Source organism: Camelus dromedarius, chromosome 12 (assembly GCF_036321535.1).
Source record: "Camelus dromedarius isolate mCamDro1 chromosome 12, mCamDro1.pat, whole genome shotgun sequence".
Classification (NCBI taxonomy): Eukaryota; Metazoa; Chordata; class Mammalia; order Artiodactyla; family Camelidae; genus Camelus; species Camelus dromedarius.
This window is the reverse complement of record NC_087447.1, coordinates 24476208-24490830: the sequence shown is the minus strand read 5'-3', so window position 1 is coordinate 24490830 and position 14623 is coordinate 24476208. Positions and strand designations below refer to the sequence as shown.

At 45.6% G+C, this 14623-nt stretch overlaps 1 protein-coding gene across 3 annotated transcripts in view; it reads left to right on the top strand.

Moving 5' to 3' along the window:
* KIAA1549L (KIAA1549 like) overlaps positions 1 to 14623 on the top strand; it is a 237327-nt gene that overhangs the window by 203776 nt on the left and 18928 nt on the right. For all 3 annotated transcript variants that reach the window (XM_064492463.1, XM_064492462.1, XM_031459821.2), the window contains exon 17: positions 12756 to 13106. In XM_064492463.1, coding sequence (XP_064348533.1) covers positions 12756 to 13106 — 351 coding nt within the window. The remainder of the gene's footprint in view (positions 1 to 12755; positions 13107 to 14623) is intronic.

Here is a 14623-nt window from a genome sequence, read left to right as displayed (position 1 = left end):
AGAAAGGTACTTGTTAACCCTACAAAGTTGGAGGCTTCTTGACAAGCGGGGAGCAGGAGGTGAATTCTTGTTTGCAGGCTTAGAGGCAGGGAGGCCAGGTTTCAGGATGGCCTAGTGACCCCACATGGAGCCAGGCCTCCCCTGCAAGGCTTCCCTCCTTTGCAGGCGGCTTCCCACCAGGCAGGAGACCAACAGCTTCCCTTCCTTAGTGAGCACTCAGGTGTCATCTGCCTGCCCGTTCGCTCTGATTCCCTGTGCTCTGGATGCTGCCGGCTCCTACTCTTGGTACTTGCCTCTCCTGGATCCCAAGACCTCTCAGCCTCTTGACTAGCGCAGCCTCTCACCAGGCCGGGGCCCCCAGCGTGCTCTCGGAGGACACCTGGAGGGGAAGGGAAGGAAGCAGGGCTGGACAGAGTTAAAAGTCGGGCTATGCTACAGGAACTACAAGACCTCGGCTGAGCCCACGGGGAGCTCTGTAGCTCACGTGGCCCTGAAGAGTTGTCTTGAGTTTTCGAGAAACATCTGAACTCTTGTCCTTTAATACTGACCAGTCCCTGGATGTCCCTGGGTAGAAGCAGCTCTGGGGAGCCGAGGACAACTTCCAGCGAGAGAACTGGCACTGCCGATTCCCACCAATGCCCGGGGAGGGGAGGGCCATTCCCGATGACAGCTGAGGGCTGGCAGCTGGCAGTGTGCCCAGCAGCCCGGGAAGGAGTCCTAGAGTCCTGAGCGGCCCAGCACCGTCCACTCCACACGAGTTCCTTCCAACCTCAGTGCTCCCAGGCCCACGTGTGGCCCCCAAACCCCTGCAGGAGCCGGAGGCCAGGGGACAGAAGACAACACCCCTTCATTTCCTCTAGTAGACATTTATCAAGCGCAGTGGAACCACTGCATCATATGTGCTTTGAACATACGCAAATTCAACAATATAGACCCTGAAAGACGATGGGAAAAAATTTAACTCTTGCCCCCAAAATTGGCTTTTGCCTATATTCTGTCATGTTATGCATCACTATGATCTATTTCTTTTTACATGTTACTCTTTAAGATTGTACACACAGGCCATGCATGGTGTACTACGTGGATGACATAAGGAATTTTCAAAGGTTTTTCTCTACATGATTTTTGTCTTCTCTGCTGGCATTAGCCTCTAAGCCCCACATGTGATTCCACTGTACTAGCTGTGTGAGGCTCTCTGGAGAAGAGAAAGGTGGATTAATTAGTGCTTACCCCAAGGTGCTTTTGCAGACTAGAGGAGGAGACAGGTAGAGACAGATGCAGCGTGTTGTGGCAGTGACCTTGGATGGGAGCAGGGAGTCTTCCTGAAGGTCTGTTGCTGTCTCTCCCACGGCTGCCAGAGGAATCCTTTTAAAACATCTTCCCTTGTTTAAAATGCTTCAGTAGCTCCTCACTGCTTGGGGATTAGACTCAAACTTTAAGCTTCCGGCTCAGGACTCACTGCTGTGGCTGCCCGGGCACGCCCTTCTAGCTGATGCTGGCCGCTCCTAATCCACCCCTTGGCTCCGGCCCTACACGCCGTTCCCAGACTTGTCCTGTGGTTTCACATCTCTACTCCTCTGCATGTGCACATCCCTCTGCCCAGAGCATTCCTTCCCCCTGGATTCGGGCAGACCAAGGTTTCTCAACCTCGGTGCTGCTGATATTTGGGGCTGGATAATTCTCTGTCTGGAAGGCCGCCTGTGCATTGCAGGACAGCAGCATCCCTGGCCCCCCCCCCCCCCAGCCCTCATCCCTGGCTGCCAGTAGCACCTTCCAGCTGTGACAGCCAAAAAGGGCTCCAGATATTGCCAAGGGTACCTTGGGGGCAAACCTGTTCCCAGTAGACAATTGCCTATTCAGGCGATGCTCTCAGAACTCGGTTACACATTATCTCCCTGAGAGTCCTTTCTCACACATCTGTGGTCTGACTTAGATGCCATCCTTGGTGTGCCAGTGGCACCTGGGTCTCACCCCAATCAGAGCCTTACTCCCTGTCCTCCCCCTGTGGGTTTACTTGTATTATTTCCCCATCTCAGCTCCTCAAGGACAGGAACTATGTTTTATTCATCCTGGAAGCCTCAGCACTCAGAGTAGGAACCGGTGCATGTTAGATGCGATGTCTCTATTTGTTGAGCAAACGAACAAACAAGTGTCAACCAGAAGTGACTCCTGAGCTGAGACTTGAAAATATGGGGCAGATTTAGCTCTGAGCCATATAAACAATTGATTAGACTAGCTTAACAACACAGTAGACAAACGTGTGTTACTGTTTGAAGTTCAGTCTAAATGGTGGTTATCAGTTAGGATGCTTTGGCTAAAGTAACAGAAAACCCAACCACCTCAAACTGACTGTAATCATTAAGGGCACGTATTGGGTAAAGTCAGTCCAGTCCTGGTCTGGTGGATGCGCCAGCTCCGTTTCCCTGGGTTACATACACAGCGCTGTCTCCCTTCGTGCACTGGGTTCATCCACGGGTTGCTTCTCTCTGGTAGGAAATGGCTGCAGCAGCCTCAGGCCCCAGGGCCTCAAGGCTGCATAGTCCTTTGACCAACGCAAGAGAGAATATCTCTTTTCCCAGCCCTGAAGCAGTTTATGGGTTTTACTCTCACTGAGTCACCGATCAGGTGCCCTCCCCACCCCTGTATCAGTCACTGTAGCAGTGGGGTGGGGGGAGGAGGGGTTTACACTGATTGACTTGACAGTCGGACCTCACCAGCAGAGTGGGGACAGGCTTAGTCCCCCCAGACCCCCTGCCTGAGACCCAGGGAGAGGAGTGGATGGATGCTGAGGCCATCACAGTACCGTGGCTGGGCTTTTTCAGGAACAAAACTAGCACAATCTTCCACGTCACTTGTCCCTCCCGTCTCAGCTGTGGGACCGACAGATGCATCCTTGATCGGCCGTCTATAAAGGGGAAGGTCAGTATGGTGGTAATCCCAGGACCACGTCTCCCCGTGGTGAGAGTGGGGAGACCTGGGGAGTCCTGGCTACAGTTCGAGGTTGTGTTTTGCAGGCAGATGGAGTGACAAAGAGGTGGTGTTTTGCAGGCAGATGGAGTGACAAAGAGGGATTTTTCAAGAGGTGGATGGAGGACGAGCAGATCTGAGTTGGCGGCAGGGAGAGCGGTGGGGAGAGACTGGTCCTCACAGTCTGCTTGCTACCTGCAGGGCCAGCTCAGCTAAGAAGATAAGAAAAAGCAGCTGATGCCTCACCTCAAGAGCAAAAAAGCAACATAGCTGCCATGAGAGAAAGCCATCCTTATGTGTTTACTTTCAGGCTGATTCTTTTTTAAAAGTATTTGTCATTAATTGACTCTGGCTCGTATATCGTTGTCAGCTTTCGCAGGCAGTGCTGCGTAAAGGGTATGCCCCTGGCCTCTGGAGCTAGGCCGGGTTGATGTTCCAGCTCAACTACACACTGGCAGTGTGATGCTAGACCAATCACTTCACCTCTCTGAGCCTTAGTTTCTCCATCTGGAAAATGGGCCTTATAGGGTTGTTGTGAGAGTAAATGAGTTAATGCAGGTAAAGCACATAGAAGATGCACAGTGAACATTAGCTGCTGTAACTATGGCCAACAGACTCCATGGGGGAGAGAGGGGTACTCTTTTTTTGTTTCTTTTCCATTTTAGCACTTTAGGTATCTCAGAATCTGTCCTTGCTAGATAGAGCTGTGACTGACACTGAGTTGAAAATCAGGACCCTGGGGCAAATTTTGTAGAGAGCCTTCAAATTTTTGTGCTTTAGAAATGAAGTGCCTGAGTGAGACAAAGTGATGTTGCATACATTTGTGTTTCCTGGAGAGTGTGGCCTTGTAAGACATCTGTCCACTTTGGGGCTCATAACTCAAGAAATTCTATAATAAATGACTTCAAGAGTCCTTCATCCCCCCCCTTCAATTCCATGCTTGATAATACCATCTAGTTCATTTTAGACCTTTGGAAATATCTTTTACTAACAAAACTTTTGAGCAGAAATTCTCTAGGCTTCTTTTAAGATTAGTTCTTCAACAGTCTCCCATTGCCCTTTGAAAACAGCCCAGCATTCTTACCATGGCCTTCAAGACCCTGCATGACCTGGGCCCTGCCTGCCTGTCCAGCCCACTCTCCTGACAGTTGGAGCTTCAGCCTCATGGTCCATGTATTAGTCAGCACAGGCTGCATAACAAAGTACCACAGACCTGATGACAAACAACTGACTTTATTGTCTCACAGTTCTGGGGTCTGGAAGCCTGCGATCAAGGTGTTGGCAGGGTTGCTTCCTTCTGCCATAAGGAAAGGATGTGTTCCAGGCCTCTCTCCTTGGCTTCTCGATGGCCATCTTCTCCCTGTCTTCACGTTGCCTTCCTTCTTTACATGTCTGTGTCCAAATTTCCTCTTCTTAGAAGGACACCAATCACACTGAATTAGGGCCCACTCCAATGACCTCATTTTAACTAAATTATCTCTGTAAAGATTCTATCACCAAATACAGTTGTATTTCAAAGTAGTGGGGACTAGGATTTTGTCATGTGACTTTGTGGGGTCTTCGAAGTGGGTAGGGAGCACAGGTCAGCCCACAAGTCTGCTTCTCTCTTCCTCCAATACTGTGAGGAAGAGAGAAGCAGAAACACAATACTGTGAGCTCATTACCATCTCTGGACTTTCATAAGCTTTCTTTTTTATTATTATTAAATGTTTTATTTTCACTTACAGGCTTTCTTATGATCTTTGCACCCCTTCTTTTTCTCCATAAATGTCACCTCTTCAGAGAGGCCTTGCCTACCATGCCCATCAAACTGGCTGTGATGCCCAACCCATGTTGTTCGTTTTATTAAGGCAAAATTTGTATATGGTAAAATGTACAGGTCTTTAGTGTACTACTGGATGAACTTTGACAAATGTGTATCCCCCTGTAACCATCAGTCAGGTCAAAATATAGAACATTTCACCCCCTCCAGAAAGTTGCCTCATTTCTCCTTTCAGCCAGTCTTTACCACCAGCACCCCAGATGGCAACAACTTTTCTAATATCTACCGTGCAGTTTTACCTGTTCTTGAGTTTCATGTAAGTGGAATTATTCAGTATGTACTCTTTTGTGTCTGATTTCTCTTACTCAAAATTTATCTATATTTTGCTTGTTATCTATATTTATTGTTACTAAGTACCACTCCCTTGTATAAATACACCGCTGTTTGTTTATCCATCATCCTATTGTTGGACATTTGGGTTGTTTTCAGTTTGGAGCAACTAGAAAAAAACTGCTATAAACATTTTCACATATATATTTTGTGAACATATGTGCTGTAGGCTAAATGTGTGTGTCCCCCTAAAATTTATACCTTGAAATCCTAACCCTCAATGTGTTGGTATTAGGAGGTGGGGCTTTTGGGAAGTGAGCAGGTCATGAGTGCAGAATCCATGAATAGATTAGTGTTCTTATAAAGGAGATCCCACAGAGCCCCCTTGCCCCTTCCTCTATGTGAGGACACGGTGAGGAGTCTGCAGCCCCAAAGAGGGCCCTCACCCAACCATGTTGGTGCCCTCGGACATCCAGCCTCCAGAACTGTGAGAAATAAATGTTTGTTGTTTATAAGCCACCCAATTTGGGTTATTTTTTTCTAGCAACCTGAACGGACGAAGACAATATGTTTTTTATTTATCTTGGATAAATACGTAGGAGTGGAATTTCTGGGCCCTAATGTAGGTTTCTGTTTAACTTTTTAAGAAACTACAAACAGGTTTACAGACTTGCAACTGTTCGCCTTCCCACCAGTACTGTGTGACAAGTCTGGTTCCACCCCTCAACCTCACCCCTCAACCTCACCAACACTTGTGATTCGTCTTGAGTTTAGCCATTCCAGTGAATGTGAAATGATATAATTTTCCTAATTACTAATGATGTTGAGCACTTCTTCATGCACTTACTGGACACACATATACCTTCTTTTATTGGGGTGTCTATTTGAGCCTTTTGCCCAATTTTTAAGTTAGGCCGCTTGTCATTTTGTTATTTTTTTGTAGGAATTCCTTGTATATTCTGGGTACAAATCCTCATGGTTCTCCTGGTTGGTGGCTTGTCTTTTTATTATTTGTCTGACTGAAAAAAAAAAACAAAACCTGGTTTTTAATTTTGATGAAGGTTACAGAATGTGTTCCAGGACCAAGCCATGGGACTAAGCCATGTTAGAATATTTTCCAGAAAGAAGATCCTTGGGGTTCCTAGCAAGGCTATCATTTCCTCCAAGTTTGTTCCTGTGGTGTTTCAAAGGAGTTGAAGGCACGTGAATACTCAGCCACTGTGTGGGCCTTCCTGCACGTGGGGGACCGGAATGCTCTTTTTGTTTATTTTTTCAACAACACTGAAAGGATTGCAGGTGCTTGCTCTCTCCAGTGGGCACCGTAAAGCTTAAGCCCAGGGGTCCGTGCATTCAGGCTTGGAGGAGAAATGGCCTTAATTTCTTCTAAATCCCTGTGGCCTTTGCTGCTGAGGACACTTACATAGCATAAGTATCCAGAGTCTTAAATATGTGCATATCCTCTAATCTAGTACTTGTACTCCTAGGAGTTTAATATAAGGCTGAATTCGTGGTTATATGGAAAATTTTAATCACAAGTATACATGTTTCAGCCTTGTTTCTATAATAAAATATTGAGAAACCACCTAAAATCGTGGACTGTTAAATATAGGTTGAAAACTCCATATAGCAGAATGCTATGAAATCATTTAGTTATTCCCTATAAGTACATATATTTATTGACAGATATTTATTTGCAATATTGTTGTATAAAAAAAGTTTCAAAGTATTGTATAGAATCCTATTATATATATGTAAATTATCTATATATCTATATAGATAGGAAGATTTTTTATAAAATAGCACATTTTATTTATATACATAAAATATATATGTATGTGATTATTCTGTTTATAAAATCATGACCCAGATGGTTCATTTTGGAAAGTACCTAAAAATCAAAAGAATTGTCACGAAAAGTAACTTTTAAATATTTCTACTTCTTTACTCCTATTTTCATATACATGGAGGCTCTTGTATCATGTCCAGTAATAGTCGTTTTTTTTTAAATTTTGTTTATTTTTGAGGGGGAGGTATCTAGCTTTAATTTCTTTAATGGAGGTGCTGGGGATTGAACCCAGGACCTTGTGCATGCTAACTACACACTCTGCCACTGAGCTACACCCTCCCCACCCCAGTAATACTCTTTAAATTTCCTTAATTCCTTTCCCATTCACAGGCTATAGCTGCTTTTGCATCTCTCTCCAAAATCCCACTGAAAAAAATCCCGCAGCCCCTCTGCTGCTGCCTCATTGCCCTCCCCCACTTCCTTTTCCCCATCACAAAAGCCAGAGAATCTTGAGGCAAGTGGTGGGCTTTTCTCGGAAGAGAAGGGGAGAAAGGGACTGGGCCAAGCCTGCGTTTTTTGTAGCTGTAGGGGTGGGGTGGTGGGGTGGGTAGGGAGCAGGGGGTAGACTGTGGGTGATGCGCCAGCATTCATCATCTTTAGCCTGTTTCATATGCATGGAAAACATCAGGAAGGACGTACACGAAGGTCAAAATGTGAACATTCGTTATTTCTGGTGGTAGGATTAGAGTGGATTTTAATTTCCTTCCTTTTGCTTATCTGTGTTTTCTAATTTTCTACGAGGAAAAGACATTCCCTGATTAATTTTTTAGAATTTTTATTGAAGTTTATCTTGATGGATTTATAAAATCATTTAAAAAAGAATAAGTTCCCCTGTGCTTCTCAGGAGTATGAAGTCAGAGAAGCAAGTATAGGAAATTCCAAGTTAAGGAGGTTTAAAAATATATACTCTGTCCCATATACACTGCTGACATGTGTACCCAAGCCAACCATCGGCCAACACTGGGAGGATTGTCTTTGCTACTGACTCCTCCTTTTTGTCAAATAAAAGCAAAAGGTATTTTCAAAAACGTACAAGTTAGGAAGAAGGACTTGGAGTAAATTAAGCCAGTCAGCATATATACCTTATCTGGAAAATGGGTACAACCATATGGCCCTCAGGGATTCAGGGCTATCTCATCACATGTCCTCAAGTAACTCTGAGCACCTGCTATTGTTAAGTCCTTTTGCTTAACAGGAAATCACTGGTTTCAGTTTTGGGCTACACTGTGGATTGGAGGCTGTAGATATAACAATAAGACACTGACCCAGCCTTAAAGGAGCTCCCAGTCTGTAGGAGGAGGCAGAAATGTGGGAGTGTCTGCTTATGTGCCAGCCATTCTTCTAAACACTTTATATTCACATATTGATGCTTTTCATGCATATAGTAATCAATGTGGTAAATTATCTAAATTATTATTTTATAGTCCTCCTGGTCACAGAAGGCTTTTTGTCCATCTGTCAGAGCCTGTATCTGAGGCATGGTAATGGATTTGTTTATATATGTGCTAAAATCAAACTCTGGGTTCCAAACCAGCTCCACCAATTATAGGCAATATATTTGATCTTTCAATGCCTCAGTGTCTTCATGTGTAAAGTAAGGATAATCATGGTTGTTGCCTCGTAGAGTAAATGTTAGCTGCTTTATCATTGTTGTTATTTGTCTCTTCCTGTAAACTATAAGCTCCTGAGGGGCTGGGACACTATCTTACTAATTGTTGTATCCACAACTCCCAACCTAGGGCCAAGCAGGGGCTGAAATCAATGACTATCTGTTAAGTGAAAGAACAAACTTATCACTGCTCATATATTTTGAGGTGAGGAGGGATGTGCTATGGGGAGGGAGGGAGTCCCCTCGTGAGTAGACATCAGATTACCCCAGGAATGATGATAGTTGGAGGAATCTGGGCCCTCATAGAGCAGCTGGAGTCCAAGAAACAGTAAATGTGAGAACCAGAGGGACTTCACAGACCATGGTTAACTCTCCCATTTTTCAGGTGTGGAGCCTGAGGCTTACGGAGTTCATGTGACTTGCCTGTGGTCATGCAGCTCATTAGCACTGGAGGAAATTTGTTGGGGAATGTGGGCCCTTTATCATAACCTCAAATTCTACTCCATGGGCAATTGGACAGAATTTTCATCTTGGTTCAGTTTCACAAAGCTTTATTGAATGCCAGGTGTCCTGTGCTAAGCTCATGAGAGACAAGAGAAATAGGCTCGGAGAGCATCCACGCTTGGGCGAGACAGACATTAAATAAGCAAGTCAAGTGTGAAAGGGGGAGATCCCAGGGAATAATGAGAGCTCGATTTGTTTGCATCCATAGATGTCAGGAGACTGAAAAAACAAGTAAGAACAGTGGGAAAACAGGAGTGTTTTTTTTTTAATTGAAATACAGTCAGTTTACAATGTTGTGTCAATTTCTGGTGTACAGCATCATAGTTCAGTCATACATATATACATACATATATTCATTTTCATATTCTTTTCATTATAGGTTACAAGATATTGAATATATTTCCCTGTGTTACACAGTAAAAACTTGTTTATCTATTTTATATATAGTAGTTAGTATCTGCAGATATCGAGCAAACCTGTTGATGTCATGCTTGGGTTATGCCTCTGGTCCCTCCAGTCAAAGGTAGCACGCCCGATGCAAGATAGAAACTGGGGGGGAAGCAGAAGTTATTTCCACTGGAGCATTAGGGGAAAGATGCAATGGGAGCTCGGAGAAAGTGTCTCCACCTCCCCAGCGAAGGTAGTATCTGCCCGCAGCCTGACTCAGAGAACCCCCGCAACCCAGTACAGCACCATCCTGGGGCTCCTGGGAGAATGGGAGAGTAGAAAGTTGTTGCTAAGAAGTGTATGTTTGCCCTGCTGAGGGCACAACTATAAATTCACATAGTAATAGATCCACCGCTATGACTAGAAATGCTTGGCACAGCTCAGGGGTGGGAAGGGTCACAGCCCGCCTCAGCGCCATTGATCTTCCACCTGGGGGCAGTTTGGCCTTAAGCACCCATTATCTGTCAGGGAGACTGGGGACGTAAGGAGGGAGGGCAGGGTGTGGGCAACCAGCATTGACAGGAAACTGTAGGAGGCCATGGGGTGCAGCAGGATGTGCAAGGGACAGGAGCAGGGAGAGCCAGGCTCTGTCACTGCCACCTCTGGGTGACATCGGGTAAGTCACCTAACTGCCCTGGCCTCGACCTTCTCCTCTGTAAAACGGGGCTTGAGTGTAATGGTCTCCTAAAGTCCCTTCAGGCTCTGAAATTCCATTCAGAATGTTCTATGCATTGTAAGAAAATTTTGTTCAGAAGTTGCATTCACTACCCAGGAAGGTACCACAAGGCCTTCTGGGAGCACATTTCCCAGAAAGCAATCTCGAGCCTTTTCCTAAAGAATCCCAATGCATAGGCACCCCAGGGCGTCCACTGCCCAGGGTTTGGGGTCATACACCCAGGCATGAAATGTCTTTGAGTTCTTGTTTATGATCGCATTCTACTCCAAAATCTATCCTTGCTTGTGTAATATAAAAATGGTATTCTGAATTACTTACTGTAGATGTTTGTTGATAAATCTAGACTTGAAAATTGACAGAGAACCTTGTCTTTTTATCTTGAACTATAGCCAAGCCCTAATTCCACATAATGAGATTATAGGAAAAGTCTAATTTCATTTTCATGCTTTCTGTATTTTTAATTTCTTCTCTAATGTGCATGTATTAATGCTAAAGAAAAGTAAATACATTTTTAAAATATGAAAAATAGTGTAGTTCTGACCTTCCACAGCTGTATTTTAAGAAGGGAAGGACTTCCTTTATGAGTGGGTTCCCTGATGACATCTTCTTGCTGCGCTCATTGTCATGTACCCAGGTGCTTTATCCGTGAGAAATACGTGTGGTCGAATGAATAAAAGTAATAATAATGACAGTTATGATAATGACAAAAGCTACAGTTACTGTGTTTTTACCATGTGCTACTACTGCTCTGAACTCTTTACCTCTGTCTTACTCAACCCTTATAAAACCCCCTGAGGCAGGCTTTATTATTATCCTGATTTTACAGACGAGGAAACTGAAACATCAAAAAGTTAAGTAGCTGTCCCCTATTGGAACATCTTTTCTGCCGTGTCTTTTATCTTCTCGGCTCACCATTTAGATCTGTCACTGCAGCAGGATCTGCCCTGCAGGGCAGCAACTTGCCTGGGTCACCTGAACAGTCCCTCATCTCTTCGTTTTGCCCTGAGACTTCTCTGCCTTGTTCCATGAGACCCCTGGGGGACTCCATGCTGCCCCCCTGGCCCCTGCACAGATCTCAGAGTGCAAGGACTGTCTCTGGAACAACCCTCGTCTAATGGGGGCAGAGAGCTGGTGGACAGAACTTCCTCCTTATACAACCCTAATGCACATTCTGTGAGCTCCCTCAGAGGGTCCCCAGCGGGATTAAGCCTCCATGGCCCACAGCAATCACTGATTTAGTTCCCCACCCTTGACTGACTTTTCCTTCTTCCCCAGTTTACTCATTCTAGGCTTCCACTTCCCCGGAATTCTTTTCCAAAATAAGTTATCTGTACAACATTGTATGTCTTGGGTTCTGCTTTTGGGGGGATCCTAAGCTAAGGCATTGCCCAAAGTCACACAGCAGTTAAGCTGTGAAACCCAGGTAGGAAAAGATTCACTCTGTGTAAAATAATAATAAGCACCCAGAACCAGGATATAAATACATAAATCTGTTTAAATGGGCATGTGTGCATGGAAGGGCAGGGTCCACACACAGTCAGATGGGTTTGGGAATGGAGTAAGTACGCTGAATGTTAATGGATTAAAAAAAAATTCACTCTTGCTTATCTGTATTTTCTAACTTTTCTAAAGTGACAGTTGTTACTTGTGTCATGGGTGGAGAGGAGGGTAGCAAACTGATCTACGCCAGTTTATCCACCCAGGGCTTTCAAGTTCTTTTAGCAGATAGTGGTAGCCACGGACATACTTAAAGTGGTCGTGGATTAACTGGTCTTCCACAACCTCACTATCAGGTTATTACAAAAGCAAGTCAGACAAAAATCTGCCACACTTAACAAAATAAGATTCATTAGCAGTCAAGCCGAAGGCAGTCCAGGCAGCCTCCTCTGGAAGCAGAGGAAGTCCCAGGTCTCTGCTCACGCATGTACTGCAGCTCCTCCCCGAGTGGAAGGTTCACTGGTGGAAGGCAGGAGAACATTCTAGATCAGTGGGTCTCAATCTTGAGCAGGCATCAGAACCTCCTGGAGGGCTTGTTAAGGCACCGATTGATGGGCCCTGGCCCCAGAGCTTCTGACTCAGCGTGCACCACACTTCAAGGTCCTGGTCTAGAGGCAGGATTTGGTGACTCTCTTTCTAATAACTGGCATCAGGCAATGAGCAGTTCTCTAAATGGCTGGACACAGGAGCATTTAGAGAATTCATCTTTGATCTGGAACACCAACTCCTGGGGTGTAGACTACAACGCGCTCTAGATTCTTTGACCTAAAAGGCATAAGGGTGGAGAATGTCTCTGAAAGGCTATAGAGAATACCATTAATGCCATCAGTGAAAAGCCATATCTCACCCTCATTATGCTAATTAGCAAAGCCTGATACATTACTTAAGCTCCAGATAACTGAAGTTCACACAGGTAGCTGGTGTGGCCTCGTGGATAGAATGCTGGCTGACTACCCTCTGGTGTGAATTCCTGGAGAGGGCGCCTCAAGTATAACATAAATTAGCACAAATGCCTAATACCACTGGTCCAAACTGAACATGTCAGTGCCAGGTACAGACAACATTAATGGGAAGGAAAGTTAACTAACAAATCATGGGCATGTGTTTGATCCCGCAGACTGAGCCTGAACTCATAGAGGAGACCAACATTGACAGAGTGAATGAGCCCCGGGGCTACGGCAGGTCGAGGCAGGTGAAAGGCCACTCGGAGACCTCCACGCTGAGCTCCCAGCCCTCCATCGACGAGGTCCGGCAACAGATGCACATGCTGCTGGAGGAGGCCTTCAGCCTGGCGTCCGCCGGCCACGCAGGCCAGAGCCGGCACCAGGAGGCCTACGGCTCAGCGCAGCACCTGCCCTACTCGGAGGTGGTGACCAGCGCCCCCGGGACCATGACGCGGCCCAGGGCCGGGGTGCAGTGGGTGCCCACCTACCGCCCAGAAATGTACCAGTACAGTCTGCCCCGGCCGGTAAGTCAGACGTCCCGCCTGCCTGTCGTCATCAGGTCAGCTCTGCCCACGGTGTTTGACAGGGGTCTCAGAGTGGGGACTGGAGTGATAAGCCACCTTGGGATTTGGAGCCAAACTTCACTAGGCTCTCATCCCATGATCCACCCATGATCCAGGCACAGGCACACAGGAGGCCCTTATGCCCAATACATTTTAGAATAAATTTCCTTTTCTATCCCTCCTGGGAAGACCTGACCTCATTCTTCATGCACTGGTGGTTTTCTGCTATCCCCAGTGTGAGGACCTCATGCAAATGTCAAAACGCAGTTCAGAGCCCCGTGTTAGGGGGCCGTGCAGTCTCTGGGCCAATCTTTCCCTGTTGAGTAAGCGTTAGCAGGAGACACCAAAGTTTATTTCAAACTGAGCCTCTGGGGTGGGATGTCTGTACTTGGGTGGGGTCATCATCACTGCAAGAGTTTGTCCTTAGGTCTGCAGGCACAGAATTTCTGTTGTGTCCATTTACTCCAGGGTGGTCAGAGCATGCTGATTAAATTCACAACACAACAACTGCTTTATTGTTAATATTACAAACCTGCAGTAGAAGCTGGATGACCAGGTGGGCCAGAATACTTGTTTGCTGGTCAACATGGTCTTCCCTTAAGTAAAAGCCAATCTGGGGAAAATAAGACATTATCAGAAGGCAAACTGTTTGGTATTGGAGTCATCTTTCTTGGTCTATGATATGCAAAACTAGAGAGTATAGTATAGGGTGAACGTGGAACATCTTTTTTGCATTCCATTTTCTGAGATACGGGTGGAATGCAATGCAGAATTCATAATACAATTTTTAAGTTAAAATAGAAGGCTTTGGGGCAAAGCCCAGATCTCAGGAATAGCAGTTTGCCTCTGCCATCAGGGAGCTTTGCTGGGTCTGTTCAAGAAGCACTGCCTTCCAGGAGAGGGTCAGCAGCTCTGGGACCACCACTGGCCACTCTCCCATCAGAGGAGAGTCCAAATATCCCTTTTTCAGAAAGCTAGGAAAATACTCACTGAGCCTTGCAAATCTGTTACCTTAAAATACGTTCCCAAGATAGTCATATTACAGTTCCCACAATTACAGTTTTCTTAACTGATTGCCCACTAAATTGGTACTCTCTTTTATGGGGAAGAAGGGGTTTTCTCACTGAGATTTAGAAAACACTCTAATCTTACTGCATTTATACCTACCTATTAAAGTGGCTGGCCCCTGGGAGGAGTTACCTGTATCCATTCTATACTGATGCATACTGACTTCAGTTTCACTGGCTCATCCTTTCTGATTTCAGACATTGACCATGTCCCTGGATTTTCCCTCAACCCAAACTGGAACGGCACTCACCATCTCAGTGACCTTGGCCAGTGACTAACTCTGAATCTCAGATCCCTCAGCCATAAAATGATGGTGGGAAGAGGGTCACAGTGAGGAAAGAATGATCATTTGTGTAAAATGTTTAGCACAGTCCTGGCACCTAGTAAGCACCCAATACTTGTTAGCTGAT